Here is a 23,052-nt window from a genome sequence, read left to right on the forward strand (position 1 = left end):
AATAAAAAATGAGTTACCTCTTCGTTCATTTTCGTCTTCCTCATTGTCATTGCAATCAGGAGTCAGTATAAAATTTAACCAATTGGTAAAACCTAGATAAATAAAAATCAAATTTGATTTAAAAAAAACAAACTTGAATATATTACATAACAGATTTTATATTTTAACTTGTAAAAAAACACTTCAACTTCTTTAACATAATGAATTTATTCACTCATGCCATAACTATTACTTATTCTTCATGCCATAATTATTACTTATTCATTAGCCAGCCTTTATATGCTTTAGTATACCTTAATTTATCATTAATTTTCAAGCTAAAATTATTTGAAAAGCAAATAATTTTAGCTTGAACAATACTAACTTTTTTCTGAGGTTTTTGGGTAAAAAGTAATCAGTAAATTGGGTAATCAGATGTTTACAAAATAAACTTTATTTTGAATTATTTTACTTCTTAATTTATTTTTAAATAATACAAAACATACACTTCAGTAAAAAACCAGCAAATAATGTGTTATTGAGATTTCAGTAATAAAAAGAACCAGCTAATGTGTCATTGAGATTTGAAGAAACAACTTAAGATAAAAATCTAGCTAATATTGTGTTATTCAGGTTTAAGTAACAAAAAAAAACCAGCTAATAATGTGTTATTGAGTTTTCAGTAATAAAAAAAACAGATAATAATGTCCTATTGAAATTTAAAGAAAAATTTGTGATAAAAAGAAAATCTAAATAATATTAACCAATATTATTTAACAATATTATTTTTATTACTTATTTATTTTATTTTGATCAATCAACTTTTTATAAATTTTATTTTTGTGAACAGTTTTGAAACAATTTTTTCAACAAGTTGCATTTAAACACTTCTAATTTTATTTAATTTGGCCATGTGATGCATTAGAATCATGTGGCAAACTTAACAAAAAAATAAAAATTAGAAATGTTTAAATTCTAAAGAGGAGCTTCCAGCTATCCTGACAAATTAAAATGAATGTAATTCAAAAAATCATCTACATTCTAAAGTACAAGTACCTGTAAAAAATCAGGTGATTAAACCATCTAATGAAGTGTCTGTAGCTAATGCTATTTAAAAATTTGATTCTTAAACAATTCTTTTATACAACTCCCAACAACATTCCTTACATAGTTTTGCAAAAGTTTTATTATAATCAAATAAATATTGTAAACTTTTATTATTTAAAGATTCTCAAAAGTTTTTAATCCTTGAAAATTTTTGGTTATCTATACAACCCTCAGAATTAGGGTCAGCATTCAGCAATGTCGACCTTAAAGTGTTTGAGGTCGGTAAAAAATTGCCGACCTTGTTTCTATGTTTTATGGTAAGACCTATCTATCAATTTTTTTTTTTGCTGACCTTTAAAAGATTAAGGTCAGCAAATTATTGCCAACCTCAATTCCTAATTTTGAGGGTTATATATATAATAACTTTTTATTGTGAGGTTTATATACAAATTTGAAAACAAAAGTCAGCAAGTATTTGGTATATTATTAAAAAAAATTTGCTGGTATATTTTTTTACATGAAAAATAGAATAAATGGTAAATATGACCTTATATAAGGAGTCTTTGGTCTAACTTGAAAAATAATATACCTTTATTATGTTTGAAATAATTTAAACCATCTTTTATTTTAAGATTCCCTAACATTTTTTCTTTCATTAAAAAAAATTTAATCCCTAAGAGTTGGGCGACTCTCAGAGTTAAAGTGCAACCCATGATACGGAAACAAAAATTAGTTTCAATCAAAAAATGACCATTAAAAATTTTTAATTTCTTTTTTTTTTTAAATGGATTTAGTACCCTTAAAAATGGTCAGGTATCAATATACAACCATACTCTTCCACTAGAACTTAAATTCATTAAAAAAACTACTGCAACAAAAAAATACCGCAGCATAAAAGTATTGCAATAAAAGTATTAGTGCTTATTATAATTAACAAATATCATTCATTTTTAAATAAAATTTATAGCAATTAAGTAATATTTATAACAATTAAATAAAATTTATAACAATTAATTAATATTTATAACAGTTACAAAATGTCCAAGATTATTTTGAATCACCTCTTTCCTGCTTATCTATCCATCGCTCATCATAACACATATTCTTTGCAGCGTAAGGTAATGGGTGACGTGGAAGATCTGCTTTTGAAGAAGCTGTCAACTTTAACTTCCTAACAGACAAACCTTGAACAGACTTTACTAAAAAAAAACAAAAAATCACTGCATTCTCACAAAGATGATGCTGCAAATTGGTGATTTAGTTATTAAAGTTTTTATATTGACAATTCAAAATTTTAATTATGATAATATTTTAAATTTTAAAATTAAAACTTATTAAAAAGAATATATAGTTCTAAGTATAGTATATTTTAATTTTAAATAAACCTTGTTTATTTAAAATTAAAATATACTATACTTAGATGTTTTTTTAAGTTTTAGTTAATGCTATAATAAAGTTCTTGTATTTCTTTGTCTCAACTAGTAATTTACTTTAATATCTATGTAATTTACTTTTATATCTATGCAATTTACTTTTTTCAGTACTTGCTCACGCAAAAAATTTTCAAAAACTTTTAATTGTGCCTGATTGTAGATCAATTAAATTAACCATAAAAACTCTTGAAAAAATTTATGGCTGTGCCTAGAAATATTAAATAAATGTATGGTTTTTGTTAAAAAAAAAAATTTATGTATTTTTTCCAGAACTTACATTAACTTTTTTAGAAAATATTAAACAGATTTACAAAATAATTTATTCGAAACAAATTTGTTAGCAGAACAGAGTTCTTTTCAAAAAATTATACATTTGTTAGCTGAACAGAGTTTTTTTCAAAAAACTATACATCTGTTAGCAGAACAGAGCTTTTTCAAAAAATTATACATTTGTAAGCGGAACAGAGTTTTGTACATTTGTTAACAGAATACAAAAGGATTCAGTTCAGTTTCTTTAGGAGACAACTAAAATGATCTAGAAAAAAAATCTAAATCTAAAAAAAATTCTTACCCTAAAAATCTATAAAAAAACTCTTACCAGGTAAAGTTCTAGAAACAGATTGTCGTTTTAAATAATTAGAATGCTTTGGATTACTTGAAATATTTTCTATACAATTTGACTTTTCTAAAAATAAATTAATCTTTGCTGAACTTGGTTTATTTGATTTACTTTCTTGCTTCCAGTCAATAAAATCTTCTCTTTTTTTGTCTTCAATTTTTCTATGGCTCAAGTTGTTCAGTGGTAATTTTTTAACTTTTCCAATCTTTAAAGGATCTTTGTTTTCTTTTTGGACAGAGTCATACTTATCAAAACTTAATGGAGACAAAGAACCAGCATTAATTCTCTTTACTACCTTTTTGATTGGACTGGTGCTATCAACTGTAAAAGTTGTACGACGAGCAGAAGTTTCTAACTGCATATTTGTTAATAATTTTTCAACTTTTGGTGGAGTAAAACTAGATTTCTTTTCTTCTAAAGAGTTGCGAGTGTTGCAAAGAACCTTAGATATCTGAAAAAAAAAATTATTTATAAAACTTTATGGTTTCAAATTTATTAAATTTATGAAAAAGTGTTATTTTATGTATATGAAAATATGTGTATATAACATGGGTCAATGCTACTGATAGGATTTTGAGGATAGCTACTAAGATTTTATGTTGCTTCTAATGAGTTGTTACTAGATTGTCAATGATTTGTATTTTAGTTCTTGCTTGAATAAAAGAAAGATGTTTAGTAGACACTGTACCATTACAGGTCTACTAAACGCCTAATGGTCACTTTGTGACCATTAGGCATTCTCATATACATAGTAAGGTTCTTCTTCATTAAGCTGGATCTCATTTACAGCCTTAATATTTATTTTGAAACCTTTCTTATATATAAATACAAGTCCTGGGTTAATGAGCCATAAAAAAATTGGGGACTCAGATGATACTCTTCTTTAAAGTTAAAAAGACATTCATGTGGATTAAAATTAGTAGGGGTACATAATAGAGATCTTTTAGCATAAAGTGTATTAGGCAAAACATTTTTCCATTACAATATAGGCTAAACTCAAGAATTAAAAGCAAGTAATGAGAAATGCGGTTCCAATTTTGATCAATCAGTCTTCTTACTACTATTAGTAAAGTCTTTGAATCTTTAATGAACAATCTTCTAAAATTCTTTTCAAGAAGAACCACTATTTTTAATCAGAAAAAATAAAAAAGAAACCGCAGTCTGAATATATTGAATAAATGAATGAATAAGGCATATCGAACACACAAAAAAAGATCAGCTGAACAATTCATGTTTTTGTTTTTATATCCTTCACATGATTGACAAAGAGTAAACCTAAGCTTTTGTATACAATGATTAATATTTATTGTTCAGGAGTTGAAGTAGACAATAAGCATCTGAAATCGATAGATATAAATTCAAATGAGTTGACTTAACTAGGTCCTTAATGTTTGGACATTAGTCCTTTCATTTCTATACATACTCAAGTCAATAAAATTTTCAAATTGAAAAAAAATAAAAATTTTTGAACTTAATGTTGCACATCAAGCACAAGTAAATGTATCTGGTCCACTATTTTATTGGCTAGGATAATAATGGATATCATAGAATTTATCATAAATGTATCTGGTCCACTGTTTTATCAGCCAGGATAATACTGTATATTATAAAACATATTATAACTGTATCTGGTCCACTATTTTAATAATAATAATGGATATCATAAGATTATGGTGACAAGGCTGTTTTCCAAAGTATTATGTTGTCATTTTGTTTGATCATGTTGTTTTGTTGTTCATGTTGTTTGATCATATACAAATCCTAAAGAGCATTGGACATTATTAAAAATGAAACCCAAATGAACACTGTGATCAACTTTGAAAAGTATAAGAACATTTTAATCATACATTGCAAAGACTTAGCATTATCAGGTAGAGGTAACTTAATGAGAGACAAGTATGTGAGGACCAAAGAAGAGCCAAACAATTAATAAGACAACCCTAAATAATCAGTGTCAATACTTGAATGTCAATACTTGAATTGAACAATAATAAATACTTATCTTTATTAAATGTAATTTTTGTTTGTAATTTACCTTCATTAAATATAATTTTTGTTTGTAATTTATCTTCATTAAATATAATTTTTGTTTGTAATTTATCTTCATTAAATGTAATTTTTGTTTGTAATTTATTGTTATTAAATATAATTTTTATTCTGAATTTTCACCAAGTTCTTTCTGACTATTACCACATAGTATAATGCTATCAATGAAAGGAAATGTAGTCATTGAGTTCAGAATTCTCAACAAAGTTGCCATTTTAGCGTCAAAAAAATACTAATCTATTGGTAATTTCTAAAAAACATTCTAGTGTATTGCCACAACTTACAATCAGCTTCAACAACAGTTTAAAGTCAATTTCTTTTTGATAAAGGTATTTGGTAGTATGCTGAGCAAAGAAGTTATACATCGTGCAACTCGATTAATACCATCACTCAAGAAAATCAACTATGAGAACTGTTTAGAAGGTCTCAACTTGTTAACCTTCACCTTCAATGTTCACCTTATTAAATTTTTTAACGGTTTCAACAATTGAGAAACAATTTTAAAAATTAGTTTTACATAAATATAAGAAAGATATAGTTTGGATGCAAACAATACAAAATGTTTTGACTTATTCATTTTGTTTTTTTTCATTTCCGGACTTCCGAACTTGCATAGAAAGATTGTTGTTGTTAGCATTTGCCTGTTATTTTATCAAGATGTTTTAGTGTTTTCATTGAAATTGCTTTTTTTTTATGTCTGGTTTAATTGTGCAATATTTGGTTGTTCAACTTAAAGAAGACACTAAGGTATCAGCATTTTCAAAGTACCTCCCCCAACTAATGATGTAAATAAAAAATGGAGTAATGACCTTACTAAAATAACTATTCAAGAGAAAAAACAAATTGATTCTTTCAACCTATATATTTGCGACCTCCACTTTACTGAAGATCATTTTTTGAGCATATTGAAAAAATATAAAGTTTCAAAAAATTTTATGTCTTTTCAATCCTTAAATGTAAAAAACAATGTTGAATATATAACAAAAGAAAAGCCATTTTTAAAGCCTTATAAATAAGTTGACGATTCAAGATTTGCTTAGTTAGATAACTTCCTCCTTAACTTTAAATTGTGGAAGAAATCTATAGATCAGCAAAAAGAGCTCAAAATCAAAAATGTTTATTTCTTTACAAACTTATGAAGGTTTACAAATTACAGTGCATTCATTTAAAGAAGTTGTGAAATTTTTATTTAAAATGGTGTTAAATCTGTTTTCTCTGAATGATTCTGCCAAGATGATCTTGAAAACGAGTTTGGGAGGCAACATGTAATTTGTCGCAGAAAAGATAACCCATCTATCTGAGATTTTGAGTTTAATGACAATACAATCAAGTCACAGTTTTCACTTTGTCCAATTACTGGACAGATATTTTGAAAATATTTCTTTACCAAAAAGAAAAAAAATTGGTCAAAGTCATTCAAATTAGAAACCAACATTGAGCGCAATTATTTCATATTTAATGAAAAAAAAGGTTATTTTCATGCCCACAAAATTTTAAAAGCATTATTTGTCATTTATGATGGTATCTATAAAGAATTGGCTTAAAGGCAATGTATCTTTCTTCAAAAAATATCCCTGAATTTCATTTTTTTTTTTATATAATAAAGGGTCTTCCATAAAGTATGTACTCTTGTGTGCTTAGTATAATGGGGGTGGAAATAAAAGGAGTATAATAATAAACAGGGGGGGGAGTCTTAATAAAAAGGTGGATGAGAATTTTTTACAGAACACGAATAAAACAATTCTAGTGTGGCTTGCAGTCATATGCCCATATTTTAACAGTAGTTATATTTTTTTTCTATGTTGAGAAATAAAAGAAAACATTATTTGACAAATCAAAATTTAGGAGGTTTTTTAAAAGTCGATAATTGTTAAAGCCTGATTACAATAAAAGTTTGCACCTAAAAGTACACAGGTATGCGATTTTACCCAGAAATATATGAATGCATACAAAGGAGTTCTAAGACAGCAAAAATGTACAGAATTTGTGTCTTAATCTCTCCTAAACCTTTTTTTTTCTTTTCCATAAGCATTAAATTTCACGAGTTTTAAAAAAAAAAAATTGTTGTGTAACAAAGAAATTTTGAATTAACTAAAAGTTTTTTTGTTTTAATATTTTGAAAAAACTTATGTGTTGGTGAGTGGATTTGTAATAACTAATCTGCACTTATGCAGAGAGAGGGTTATTGTGTTTAAGCCTCAGAGGGAACCAATCAAGGCAGTAAAACAATAAATACTTTAAATTTCAAATTTAAATTTAAAATTAAATTTGATATATTTGATTTAGTTTTAAATTATATGAATTGGGGTGAAAGTGGGTACTCTGAGGTTCCAAACAAACAGAGGAATTTTTGAAAACAATAATAAAATGATAATAACAACATGCTAAATGTTCCCAAGAGAGGCCTAATACTTACTCAATACAAATATTAGCTATTTAGGTTAAGAAATACAAATATTTTTGACTAATTTTCAAAACAATGATCAAGTTTAAATTGAAAAAAAATTTTTTTAAATAAACTTGCACATTCTTTAACTATGCTTTTCAGTTTTAGCGGGGATATTTTATTTTTTAAATTTTCTGTATTATGTTACTATACTATAAATGTTTAAACAATAATTATCAAAGTTTTCTAATATATGCTTCGGTGCAGTGTGTCTATTTAAACCTCTACCTGTCTTGTATACTTTAGGACACTGATTACATGCATGTTGCTTGACATTTTTTGTATAAATATTAAAACAATAGAATCTATATCTGAAAATAAATTAATGTCATTGCTTAAAAATCCTTCTTCAACTATTTCAAACTGACATTCCAAATCAAAATTTGTCTCGAAATCACCATTAAAAGTTGCCATTTTTTAAACTTATGCAGGTTTGCCGGATTGTCATGTAATTTTAAAATTAAAATCAAAAAACAACAGAAACGTGTTTTCAGACTGTATTCTTATGATTATGTTTTTAACAAATTAAAATGAGAGGTCACTGCTTTATATATGTCAAAGAAATTACTAAACAAGTATGCTTCTCATAAAATTTTATTTAATCACCAAGCAGGCATGTCAAAAAAACTTTTTAATTAACAGATCAGCTAATTTATGGAACAGCTTCCCAAGCGAGTTGGTAAACACACAATCAGTTAACCAGATTTAAAGCAGGTTGAGCAACAACCTGCTTTAAATCTGTTATTAACAATGCATTAAACCTGTATTAACAGTGTGTTAATACCAATATATAATGACTGGTTCAAACCAGTCACAGTGATTACTAATACTAATACTTTTTTATTATTACTAGATTTGAGGAATTGTTTTTTTTTAGGACAAAGTTAAACTTTGTCCCTAAAAAAAAAACAATTCCTCAAATCTAGTAGTTGAATTTGTAATATCTTTTAATGATTTTAGTGAGATAATGAGGTAATAAATTATTAAAGATTTCTTAAATTGAACTTTTCAAATACTTATTTATTAATTTTATGAATACTGAAATACTTTATACAAAAATTTAAATAAGATAACAACTAAAAATATAGTTGAGTATAGAAAAAATAACACATCTAAAACTACTTTCATGTTACTCTAACCTCTGTTTTGCTCTGATAGACACCTACAAGTGGGATTTAGCAAGATTCTTAAAAAAATTTTTGTGAGCACCTCATTCATCTATAAAAGTAAACCTCTATTCAGCACAACTAGAAACTTATTTAAAGTAGAATGAAATAAACTTTTGTCTGAGCATGGAGTACATTTTGCACTATAAACATTAAATAGTAAACTATTTGATAAGTAATAGACTTAACTTGCATTAGTATTTATAACTTCATTTATTATTAATTAGTGATCATTAATTAGTAATTAGTAATTTTATTTTACTAAAAGTATAACAAGTTTTGTTAGCTGGTTTATATTCACTATTGACTGAAGCATTCTAAAAAATATCTATGACTTCCTTTGACTTGTGTATCCATCAACAAATTTACATCCAATTTAATTATTGGCTTACTGCTATGGAGTTACAAGTAATAGTCCTGTTGCTTGTTAAGAGTTTCAGAATGGGAAATTTTAATATGTTTGTGCGGTACTACCAGAGATGTGGTGGGGATCAAACTCGGAACCTCTTATTTATGAAGCGAGTACTCTACCACTAGATCACTACCACATTAAAAAAGGAAGGTTAAAAACAGTAATGGTCAGAGAAATGCAAATGTTTTCATAACTTTATGTTGCATCTCAACATAGGGATAGAGATTTAGATGACTTTTTTGGATATAAAAATCATACTTATCCATCAGCAATATCTAAATACGGTAAACTCCAAAAACACTAATAAATAGGAGCATCTTAAAGAGTATTTGGCATCTACTTTGACTTCTGAAAATATCACTACAGAGGTTGGAGGAGCAGTTGTTCGTGTATTTCATCCAATAAACTCAAGTAGTATTCTGAAATTGAGTTTCGAGAAAAAATAACTAATATCACATCAACAAAACATAAAGAAATAAAAAGATTGACATTATGTTTGACCATTAATTTTAATGTAGTTTAAAAAACCAAACCAGGGAGAGTCATGGAAACGGTGTGAAGGTATGTGTTTCTGATTCAACTCCCATTTGGAAAAAATGAGTTGTTTAAAATGCTTGCAATAAACTCTGTACAAATACCAACATTTGACTTACTTTTAGTAACAACATTAGATGAAACTGTTTTGTCTAATTTCAGAGATTTTAATTAAAAATCTTTCTCATCTTGTAAACACGTGGAAGCTGATACTAGAATTTTGCTACATGATAAAAACTTTACAAGGCACTGATGTTCAAGGAAAAAAACTAGACGAATAAGAGTTTTTGGAGCATTTAGGAACAGCCACAAAAAAAGGATAACACTTAATTGAATAATGAGTAATACGAGAATGAATTTTAGTAGATGGTACAAGAGATGCTAGCTCTTTAGAGCAGTGCCCATTATAGTATTTGTAGAAAAGAGAAAGAGAAGCAACATTACGATGATGTGAAAATGGTTGGAGATTGGCTGCAAGAGCAGGTCCAACTCAATTTGTTTCTCCGCGCATCGGCCTTGTTCGTCAAGGTTCGTGTTTTGGAGTTATAGAGTTAAGAGAGGGTTATAACCACAATTAAGTAGCCTCCTCATCTGTAGTGGCCTTCTCAGCCTTGGAGAGGTGTGTTTAAAAATAAAAAAATAAAAAAAATAAAAACTATGTTTACGATATGCTTTTGCACCTTGTCTAAAAGAGAAAGTACATCATTAGAAGATCCGCCCCAGATATGGCAACAGTATTCCATACAAGGCCGGAATTGAGATTTATAGAGATAGAAAATAATATCCAGAGTAATCCGAACAATGCCACCTTGGATGTCAGAATATCTGAAAGATTGTTAATGTAAATTAAAAAGAGCATAGGGCCAAGGATTGAACCTTGAGGAACCCCTGAAGTTACAGAATAAGTAAAAGAGTGCTGTCCATCGAGGATGACTTTTATACTACGATTGGAAAGAAAGGATCACCTCTCCACCTTTATCTAATGCCCGATAAAACCTATCGGTTATTACTGTTAGCAAATCAGCTGTAGAACAAGAAGATCGAAATCCATATTGATGATCAGAAAGTAAATTATTAGATTCAAGATGAGAGATTAAGTGTTTGTTAATTTAAGATTTAAAAAACTTGCTTATGATAGGAAGAAGGCTAATGGGATGGTAGTTAGTTGAATCGGATCGCTCTCCAGAATTTTTGAAAATAGGGATAACAGATGCCACTTTCTATCAGACTGGAAAACAAGACTCTGATAACCACTTGTTGAATAGTTTTGAAAGTATAGACGAAAGCTCCGGAGAACACTTCTGCAAGACTATAACAGGTATGTTGTCCAGGCCACAAGCTGTAGAAGAGTCTAGGCAGGAAATCACTATAGATACAGAAGCTGGAGTGATACGAATGTCAAGCAATGGATCAACCTGTTTGTTAGCAATATCAGGTAAAACACAACTAGTGGAGTCAAGAGATGATATTGATGAAAAGTTTTTAGAAAATAACTCAGCTTTGTCTTTAGGTGAGGTGACAAAGTCTAAACCATACAAGAGAGGTGAAATTACAGATTTGCCCTTATTATTGGTACTATTAAAGATTCTCCAGAAGTCACAAGAGCCTAATTTTTATGATGAAATACAAGATTTCATGACCTGAGAACAGCAGGCTTTGGTGTTAGACAAAACCTATATACAATGGTTTCTAGCAGTAATAAACAGACATCTGTTTTCTGGAGAATTGTTTAGCTGATAGATATAGAAGTAATGGTTTTGAATGGCAATTGCAGCAGCACAATGTGAGGAAAACCATGGAGAAGAGTGAGGCTTCACCTGGAATCGTCGAGAGAGAACAAAAGATTCCATGCCAGCCTGAATCTACAAAGTTATGTAAGAAGCACATTTGTCAACAGGAAGATGAAAGATTTCTACCCAAGGGCCATCATGAAGAAAATCATGGAAAGAGTCCCAGTTAGGTTTAAGGTAGTTGTAAGAGGTACGATGGTAGGGGGATTCAGATGATGAAGAAGAATGAGATAATAGATAAGAGATCAAACTGTGATCAGAAGCACCTAAGGGTGAATGTGGAGAAACTAAGCACTGACTAGGATCAGAAACAAGACATAAGTCAAGTAGAGAACGTAAATGATTCAGATTGTCTGGAAAGCGAGTTGGAAAGTTGACTACTTGAGTTAGGGATTGAGAAAGGTAAAAGTTGTGGGCATTAATGCCTGCAGAGTCACTGACACTAGAGCCAAGCCATTTATTTTGATGAGTATTAAAGTCACCAACAACAACAATATTAGCTGATGGATAAACAGAGGGGGCTTGGTCAATATGATCAGAAATAACATCAAAAAGAGTGCAGTCTTGAGATGAAGGAAAAGCAATATAGCACAAAGAGAAAGACCATAGCAAAGTGGTGCTAAACAAAAGCACATAAAAGAATAGCCTGTGGATTCAAACCAAGTTTCTCAACAAATGGGTGGATTCTTACGAATGTAAATCCCAAGACCAAGCAAGTGGCTATTGTAGTCTTTACGAATTAAAGGAAGATAACCATAAACACTGAGATCACAAAATGAGACAGTTGAACTCAAATTAGTCTCACAAAGAGCAAGTAGGTCTGGTGAACTTTGCAAGAGATAAGACTCAAAAGAAGAAACGTTACTTCGAAGAACATGAATATTAGTGAATGATAGGTTTAGAGAACTTGTGATTATGATGGTTTTTTGTGTTTATAGTTTTTGGTACTTTTATTTTTAAATTTGTTATTCATTTTTAAATTTGTTAAAGGACATGACTCAAATCATAGATAGTACTCAGTACACTCTTTAATAGTCCAAGCAATTGCCTAAATACTATTAATGAACCCTAAGCCGTAACAAAGGGCTCCAAATGTGGCCTTGGCAATGCACAACAAAAGTACAAACAGGGACACCATCTATGTGCAACATGGCACTGTTAATACTTTGATATTTTTCAGCTGTTGATGGAATCAGCCTCTCTGAGAGCTACCACAGAGTTCGAGAAACTTGACTACCAGCCGGCCTCAGAACCATAAAACTGAGTTTTAGAGCTGTAGCCTCATTAGAAGATAATAGAATGAATTGCCTAGTCATAAAAACAGAGACACAAGCAAAACCCATGCATTGAGTCAAGAAGATCCAGCATTCAACATCCTAAACTGGAAACAATGTATTAAAAATACATCTGGGCCAGCCTAATAGAGGAAGGGGTGCGAGGTAAAGAAGGGGTGCGAGGCTGGTCAACAGATAGAATCTGTTTACCCCTTAAGTCTTTGCCTAGGAAACTTTGCCTACAAGACAGTAATCGGATGCATTTAACATCTGCCCAAGATGAGTATTTTTTACAAGACACCATCTCTAGCCTTTACTCAACCAAGAGCTACAAGGCAGGGAGTGTTTTAAGTGGGACTTAGCATCTCCTAGCCTTTACCTAAAAAGGTGTATCCTACAAGGCAGCAGGACATGAATCAGATTACACTGGGTTACATGTTACCAGTAGCAAGATAACCTGACCTGACAAAAATTTTGTCAGATAATCTAACCTGACAAAATGGAGACAATCCTTGGTGCCACAACAGATTTTACCCATAAGCTACTAATTGAAATTGAAAAACAAAACAAATAACATAATGACAACTTTGTAGATAACTCTAACTGAGGCATCAAAATCATGCTTTGAATTAATAAAATGTGGATGCAAGAAAAGTTGCGGAACACAATGCAAATGCAAACGTTCAGATTTATCGTGCACAGAGCTTTACAAGTGCTCTGGTCAGTGCCAGGAATAAAAATGAGCAAACCTCATTTTAATTAATTTTTTACCAAATTTTTTAAAAAATTAGTCTGATTTCTTTGAAATTTATTCAAATATAACTTTTATGCTTTTACCCATATTTTAATTAATAATGTGTATAGTTGTTTATTTAAAATTGTTTCTTTATATTCTGCTCTTAATGAAACCTTATATCATCGATTGAGAAGATTATATAGTTTTTACAGTCAAATCATTTGGGGGTTGCCCTAGGACCAAAAAATATTTCTTAAATAAATTTTTTTTTTTTGAACCTTTTTAATTCAAAGACCACTTCCTGCTTTTTTTTAAATTCAAAGACACCTAGATTCCCAATATCGCGAAAACACTGTATAATCTTTTTTTCCTGGCTAACAACGTGATATATAATATATATATATATATATATATATATATATATATATATATATATATATATATATATATATATATATATATATATATATATATATATATACACTGCCGCTCACGGAAGTTAGGACGGTAGAGATTTTTTCGAAAAAGCAAAATTAATATATAATTACGTTATAGAATTTTTAATTTATGTTTATAAAAATTATATTTTTTATACATTTTCAATATAAAATATATTGTTAGTCAGTTTTATGTAATAAAAATGTAAAAAAACCATTATAATAATTAGATTTTTTTTTTGTCAAAAAAACCACCCTTTGATTTAATAACTGCTTTAACTATTCTCGGAATTCTTTCAATTAATTTTCTAATTGTTTCTTTTTGAATATTATTCCATTCCTGTTCTATAATGTTCCATAAATGAGATTTTAATGTTGGACATGCAGTTCTAATTTTTCTATCCAGTTCATCCCATAGTAACTCAATGGGGTTTAGGTCTGGGCATTGGGGAGGCCAGGTCATTACACGTAATACATTTTCAGCTTTTTTTGATTCTAAATAATTTCTACATAATAATGCAGTATGTTTAGGATCATTATCATGCATCAGAATAAAATTATCTCCGATTAATCGAAGTCCCGAAGGGATTGCACTTGTTTCCAGGATATCTCTATATGTTCTGCTCTCATTATACCATCGATTTTATGCAAATATCCCACTCCATTCAGAGAGAAACAACCCCAAATTATCACAGAGCCTTCACCATGTTTTACTGTTGGAACCAGACATGGAGTTAGCATTTTTTCTTTAGCAGATCTTCTAACGTAAACTCTTCGCTTATTTCTGAAAACTTCAAATTTTGACTCATCGGTCCAGAGTATTTGTTTCCATTCATCCATCGTCCAATTTTTGTGGAGCTGTGCCCAACGGAATCTCTTCTGTCGATTAACTTTTCGTAAATATGGTTTTCGGATAGCAACACGACTATGCAAATTAGCTTTTTGCAATCTTCGTTTGATTGTACTGACAGAAACTTTTTTTTCTCGATCACAGTTGAAAGTAGCTGTTATTTGTGGAGCAGTTAACATTCGATTACGCTTACTAATGACTTTTATATGTCGGTCATCAGTTTTTGTTGTTATGCGAGAAGGACCTGGACGATTTCTGTCTTCCAAACTTCCAGATTCTCAATATCGACGAATCGTATAGCTAACTGTTGATTTACTCAGATTTAGTTTTTCAGCTATTTTTCTAACTGTATAGCCTTCTTGAAACAAAGTGAGTATTGCTGTCCTTTTTTCAACACTCATTGGCTTACCTTTAGGCTCATTTTTTTCAATATTTTAAATTTACACTAAAAAAATAATTTTTAAATTTACCTTTGAACTTCTGCACTTGAAATTTTTAAAACACTATCACAAAATACACAAAATATCTGCAAAAACACAGTAAACAATAGAAATACTTGTTAAATGACAAACTTAAAAGATTTGAGTTGATAATGTTAAATACAGATTCATACGTTACCTTTAATATGTTTCTGCGTTCTCTGTTTATTTATTTAAAATGATAAGACTTTTACTTGTGAGTACAATTTATGTTATTTTAAATGTTAGTTATTTTAATATATTTACATTAAAATAACTTAATTTAGAACTTTTTTGATACAAATTTTATCTAACTTGATTTATTTTTATATAAACATTTATATAAACAAATTTTATATAAACTATATATATATACTTATATATACTTATATATACTTATATATACTTATATATACTATATATATATACTTATATATACTATATACTTATATTTTTATATAAACAAATTTTACTTATATAAGTAAATAATTTTATAAAGTAATTACATTTTCAACCCTCGGAATTAGGAAAATTGAGGTCGGCAATAATTTGCCGACCTCAATCTTTTAGAGGTCGGCATCAGGTCGGCAAAAATTATTTGATACAAAGGTCTAACCGTAAAACATAGAAACGAGGTCGGCAATTTTTTGCCGACCTCAAACACTTTCAGGTCGGCAGTTAGGTCGGCATTGCCGAATGCCGACCCTAATTCCGAGGGTTGCATTTTAATATTGTTCTTTTGAAAAAATACTTTTTGTCCTAACTTCCATGAGCGGCAGTGTATATATATATATATATATATATATATATAATTTGTGTAAATATTTCATACATATGCACAGATATTTTTTTTGATTAAGTTAAGTTTAGCGAGAGGTTAATTTATGCTATTTTATACTGAAGGCTTCGTGATCAAGTTGTGGTGAAATGTCAATTTACTTTTTATTTTTTTAAAAATTTGTTTTTTTAGGTACATATATATAAAGTATTTTTTTAAAGATGAATCCAATAAATTAATTTTACTTAGGGTCATTGTACAACCTCAATATTTCTAAAAGAATTTGCTGTTTTTTTATTTATCAAATAAATAAAAGCAGTTTTGGCACTATATTAATCTAATAGTGTGGCATAATTTTGAATGGTGAGCCTTGATCACAAAAAAATATGCCTCTCAACAAAAAGTTAACTTTAAAAAAAAAAGAAAAAAAATTTTTCTTTTAGCACTCATCAATTATCAAGACTTAAGTTTTTAGTTAGAAGATAGTAAAATAAAGGTGATGATCAGTTTATTTCATTTTAAAACCTTTTTTGTATTACTATTAAATAAAATATTTTTAAAAAAATACTGTCGCAGATTCATTTGTTTAGCCTACAAGCAGTTAATCACAAGAAAGTTAAAACATGGAGAGGCAGTCAACAAGTAATAGATTCCAGGGAGCTGAACACATTTATTGAATATTTACAGCAAACACATATGCGTGTGCTGATAAAATTCAAGACTAGATTTGAGCTTCTGAACTCTAGGCTTATCAAACTGTTGTGTACCATGGACAAAGGTTTTGTTTAACACATTAGGGATTTGGTCTAAACGTAGCACTAGCCTTAACCAAATCAGTGTAGGACAAAGTTCCATATAGAGACAAAAAGATGTGAAAAGGAACTTCATTATACATTCATGATATTTTTGTAAATGAAGACATGGTTCCTGTTTTTCATGCTTTTACTATTTGGAAATGTATGGACTACATTGTAAGCCAATGGACCATATGTCTGAAGGAGCAAGAGTTCTAGGGTTACAAGTTGGAATTAAAAATAAAAAGTTGTGTTGGAGAAAAAATAACGATTTTGGTGAAAATTCAAAATCACTAAGATGTAACATCTTGTAATTTTGCAGAAAAACTATATAAAATCTTCTAGTTTTTCCTTGGTTGTTTGTAGCTTTGTCGTATGTTAGAAGAGCGACAAACACCCAGACAAAAATATGGGATGAAAAAATAAAATGCAATTATCTTTAAAAAATGCTGAATGATATGATTAAAAATACACATAATGACGATCCTACAATAAGGATTTGGAGTGTTTATGGTTATGAGGCAACAGTTTTGGTGGATACAAACTCAATAACACTAGGCATGATAGTCAAGGTTGATAATAATATAAGTGTGGAAAATAAGAAATCAAAAAAACTTAATAGATATAGTTTACATTGAGTATAATATTTGTCAGCAAAGTGAATTAATAGGTTCAGGGTTGTTAAAGCAAAAAAATACTGGTTTCTGTAAATATGCAATAATCATTAATTAAAAATTTAAACAACGATAAATTTAATACATATTCAAATATACTTTAAGTAGTAGAATTAATAATATAAAAATATACCAAATTATTAATTTTTAATTATTACATTATTAATAAAAATTTAATTTAATTGAACATTTTGAAAACGAAGACAAAAACAAAGCAATATTGTTAAAAAAAAAGATTAAATAAAAAAATTGCTCTAACATCTTGTTGCTGTTAAACTTTTCGCTTTAACGACCTGCTAGCAATTAAAGTAGCATCTTGTAAACAATGACAATATTTTAAACACTTTTTCAAATTTTAAAGAATTTTATTAACTTTTAGTATGTTTTTTTTCCAAATAACATCCTGATTATTTATCAAACCTTGCTTTTTAAAATTCAGTCCAGACAAAATTCAGATGAACAATTATACAACATTTCAAAGCACTTTGTTTTTTCAATTTATGAATAATAGAATATTACTATTTCTTGGCTGCAGGTATGCCAGGTATTGTAGAGCAATGTCAATGTCGAAAGAACAACAAAAAAAGCTCCTTGCAGCATATTTAAGGCAGTTTATTGGTATGTCAGTCCAAAAGATAGTTGTAACTCTTCTACTGCATTCCCAAACATATACAATACATATACAAACTATACTAATACAAAATAAGAGTGAACTGATGATGACGATGACTTATTGATTGTTATCAGAAATAAACAAAGTTTAAGTTAATATAGGAAATCATTTGCAATAAGAAGTCACAAGTGAAGTTGTAATAGCAAGTGAATAATTGGTGTCACGATATAATTGCTTATGAATCATAGCATATGTATAAAATATATAATTGTAAATATCTAACGAATTTAGCTTGCATGTAAATTATGTTGAATTTCACAAGATACCAACATTTTACACAAAATTGACAACAGTTGTTTTTTATGTGGAACTACAGCTTACTATACTAAATATGTAATAACTCTTAACTCCTTATATTTAGATTTTTTGAATCTGTTTAACATAGTATAGACTATAGAGTACACTAAATATTCTACGACACAAAATTAGACACTCACTGTCAGTGAGTGTCTAAGTGTGACATATATGTATTATGTGTCTTAAGTGTGTCATAACTGTTGGAGTCTATACCTTATACTATTTATCTTATTAATAATCCATGCAATGCATTATATACTTTGTATAACTATATTTTATTTATTTATTTCAATAAAGAAAAAAAACCACATAGCATAGCTACAACCTAAAAACCTATAACTTTGTTGTAGGATTTTAGAAATAGCCTGACGTCATGTGCATTGGTGATAAAATGCCTGGTATTATTAAAATTTGTATTATTGCAGCATTACAATATGATATATAATTAGGTAAGATTTTTTGTAAACAATTAGTATTATAGTTCAATGGCTAAATTTTAGCTATACCAGCAATTCTGGAGTGCAACAAAAACATTTGACAAAAAAACATTATTTTTATAAACTTCTCTTATATCTTTTTTTTTATAACTAAACTAGAATCTTGAGGGATTTTGCATCAATTAGTTAGACTCAACTTCTGTCCAACCACATATAGGAAGTAGTAAGTTTTATATGGCTTCACTTATATACCATTCATATCTTAAGACCACTATTGATAAAAAAAGCTTGCTATGGTTATACTTTTTCATTGGAAGTTTTTAAAGTTAAGCATTCCTGTGTAAAAAAACACATCAAACTTGTTTGAAAACTTCCATAGTAATTAAAAAAAGGATGAAGAATTTATTGGAATGGAGAACTTTTGTAAATAATTTCTTAGTTCTCAGCATTTAAAAACCTGAAGGTTGGTTTATTTAAAAAACAAAAAAAAAACACTTTTTTTAAAAAGGTTCCCTTTAAAAAAAGAAAGTATATTTTTTCCTATATTCAAATCAAGTATTTATTTATATCTTCTTGAAGACTTGGTACATAGGATTTTTGTTCTGAAATTATGTACATTATGCTTTTTGTTTATTTGTGCATTGTTTGTTTTGATTTTTGTACTTGATTTTTGATCTTTTCTTATTTTATTTTGATCCCATTACATATTTGAATATCTATACTTGAGTATGAGGTGTTTTGTCGAAAAATTGTCTGTTTTTCTAACACAAAAAATGCAATAACTTAAGGTCCACTTAACTTCAAACATTCAAAGACCCCTCATTTTCTAAGACTTATTTAGCTCTATACAACCATGTTAATCATATATAAAAATGTTGACAAAAAAAATTTTGTGGAATGGCTAGAAATATATATATATATATATATATATATATATATATATATATATATATATATATATATATATATATATATATATATATAAATATATATATATATATATATATATATATATATATATATATATATATATATATATATATATATATATATATATATATATATATATATATATATATATATATATATATACATAGTGCTAGCTAAACCTTTTATGGTTTTTTTCTAAAATGTGCTATTTTATACTTATAAGTATAAAATAGCAGATTTTAGAAAAAAACCCTTAAGAGCTTTAGCTTTGGAAGTGGCTTTGAAGTGGTCTGGCGAAAAATTAGTTTTACTATTTCCCAAAAACATACCATTATTATTAACTATGTTTTAATGCAGATATTGTACAATTTTTTAATGCAGACACATTTGTGTGTACATGTGTGTGTTTAAAAGATTTTTATTCTGAAAAAAAATGCCTGAATTTAAAAATTAAAGTATACAAATCATATTATATTTGTAACATTTGAAAAATTAATAACCTTGCTATTATTTGTTCTTGTTGATCCAGTGTCTTCTGCAGTTCCAAGCAATATTACCTGAAGTTTAGGTCCTTCGTCCCATCTAAAGAACAAGGTATGCCTAACTTTTTCTGCTTTTTTAGGACTCCATTTAAATTTTAGTACTTTAAAAGATTTTTCTGGTATTACAATCGTGACAGTTTTGTCATTGTTTAAGAAAACATCATGGCTAATAACAATTTCTAACGAAGTTTCAACGGAAAACTGATCTGTAGTCAATGAAACAAGAAAGTCGTTAGGATTTTCAATAAGAAGATCCAATGTTCCACTTCTACCTACTTTAACTTTGTTAAAACTTAAACGTGGACATTTAGCAAATCTTTTTACTAGAAGTCGAGCTGGAGATTCCCATTTTTCTTTTATTTCATCTTGAAAAACTCTTGAAGAACTTAAAGAAATCATCTAAGATTATGGCATAACCAATCTACTTAAGTACGATGGTAAAACTCTTTTTAAAATCTACTGAAACATTTCAAAACTATTCTTTTACAATTGTCAACAGATATGTAACGCTTTCTAAATATTTCACTGGAATTTGAATTTAAATAAAACCGCCACAAGACTCTTATCGCGTAGCGATTTAAAGCTCCGTAAACTGTCATTTTACTGATAGACCGGGTTCCGTATCGTACGTAGCTTTAACATCCGGGCTTCACAAATTTCCAGCAACATCGGTCGAAATCAACAGAAAATGTTGGCAAATTTTTCTGCCAGTGACGTCGCTGGGGTTAGTGTCATCCATTGCGGTAAACTTTTAGTGTTACCCTCCTTTTTTAAAAGGACTTTTCAAAATTTTTTAAAAGTCCTTTAAAAAATTGTTTGGGCATACAAAACATAATATTTTATTCTTAAATAAAAGACGAAAGACTTTTGTGTGAATTGAAGAAACGGCAGAGTTATTAAAGATTATAGAAAAATCGAAACCTAAAACTTTTGGTTAGACCAAACGCAAAAATCAACTAACACGTGCATGAGTAGTTTTGTTATACTTGCATATTTTCATTTTGGTATCACCCCTCTGTGTCAGGTTGTGATGGTGTCACGCGGTGCGGCCCACACACCCTCCTCCCCTCCTAGTAACGCCACTGTTTTCTGCTGTACTAAAGATAATTCAGTTGCTATCTATATAATTATAGCCTTAAAATTATATGCATTATTATGGTGCCGAGCATCAGGGCTGCCGAGAGCCGTCACGCCGCCTGGGACAGCAACCATGATTGGCGACCTTTTTAATCAAAATAATATATTATAGATGAAGGAACTTTTTCTTTTTTTAAGAACCTACTTTTCATTTGGTGCCCCTTGGATATCTGCCGCCCGGGACAAACTATCCCTTTCGCCCCCTCCTCCCGGCAGCACTAGGATAAACTAAACTAATTTGGACTATTTTAATTGTGTTTAAAACAACTGTGTTTTTTGAAGCGAACGGACACGTTTTTGCTGCATGGATGCGTCGAATAATTAAAAAAAAAAACCAATAATATTTGTATAAAGTTCGTATAAAGTTCATTGAAAATTTTGTTTAGAGCTAAAAGTAATTTTTAAAATGAGTAAATCTATCTTATCAAACTAATAAGAAATTATTTCAAAAAAGCTTTTACGATAAATATACAGTTAAATGTTTTTAAAGCAACAAAAAGTTAAAACTTTTCAGTAACCTAAAATGACAGTATTGACGGACTGCCTAAAGATATAAATATCATAAAATAATCTTGTAGAACACTCCGAATAAAAAACAATTTTATAAAAGCTTAATAAAACTTGTTATTAGGTGAAGCAAAGATGTATTAAAAAAAAAAAGCAGGTCGACCAAAAACAGTAGTAATGAAACTATTAAACTACATAGATAAAGTAAAAGTTTTAAAAAGTTTGAATAAACTAAAAGGTTTGGGAGTATGTATTAATGAGGATTACTCGTTGGAAACTAACTTGGAAAATAGATTTCGGAAGTAACTTACAATAGATTTTACACCTAAAAATGAGGAGCTATCAAAAAAATTTTGAAAAAAAGCATGACGTAATAAGACTTCCTATCCAGCTCTCCTATTTCCAAGTGAGATCCTGAAACTTCTAAATAGTTTTTTCATATTTGAGAGATGCTGGTTATTAATAAAAAAAGATATATTGAGATCTATGTTGACAACATTCCTAAAAAACAGTCTTAAAGTCATCTCTCTTTATCATCCTAATTTATGCGTTGTCGTCAATATATATATATATATATTTTTTTTTTTGTTCTTTTTATTACAATCTGAATAAAACTCGTGTTACATGTTAAAATAAATCGTTAAAATATATTATATAAATACTAAAATATACTTATATATTTTAATATAAAGAACGCGGAGACTCGCAGTAGACTACTAGGTCTTGACATCGAGAACCGCTAGAAAGTTAAATAGAATAAAATAAAGTTACAAGATAAAAACTCTTGACTTGACAAAAATATAAATACCGTTAGTGGTCAAATATATTCAAAACTAAAATATATAAAGCTATCTTATGAAGCCATCAAAAACCAAGCATTCAAAAATAAAAAAATATGTCATCAATTTTAAAAATTATTTCTTTTAGTTTTTTTTTAAATACTGGATAACTCCATTCATGAGTAAAATCAAAATTTTTTAAGACTATTTTGTTCCATAAAAATGCTCCACGGAATGGAATGCAGGATTTGCCGATATTTGTTTTACATTTTGGTTG

General features: G+C 28.6%; 1 protein-coding gene across 1 annotated transcript in view; it reads right to left on the reverse strand.

Moving 5' to 3' along the window:
* Positions 1 to 20,960, reverse strand: part of LOC100214999 (abnormal spindle-like microcephaly-associated protein homolog) — a 106,177-nt gene extending 85,217 nt beyond the window's left edge. Inside the window, exons 1-4 of the mRNA XM_065790353.1 lie at positions 20,311 to 20,960; positions 3,058 to 3,529; positions 2,088 to 2,225; positions 18 to 92 (exon numbers count right to left, since the gene is read on the reverse strand). Coding sequence (XP_065646425.1) covers positions 18 to 92; positions 2,088 to 2,225; positions 3,058 to 3,529; positions 20,311 to 20,751 — 1,126 coding nt within the window. The 5' untranslated portion in view covers positions 20,752 to 20,960. The remainder of the gene's footprint in view (positions 1 to 17; positions 93 to 2,087; positions 2,226 to 3,057; positions 3,530 to 20,310) is intronic.
* Between the last annotated feature and the right edge of the window lie 2,092 nt (positions 20,961 to 23,052).

The sequence above is a fragment of the Hydra vulgaris genome, chromosome 02 (assembly GCF_038396675.1).
Source record: "Hydra vulgaris chromosome 02, alternate assembly HydraT2T_AEP".
NCBI lineage: Eukaryota > Metazoa > Cnidaria > Hydrozoa > Anthoathecata > Hydridae > Hydra > Hydra vulgaris.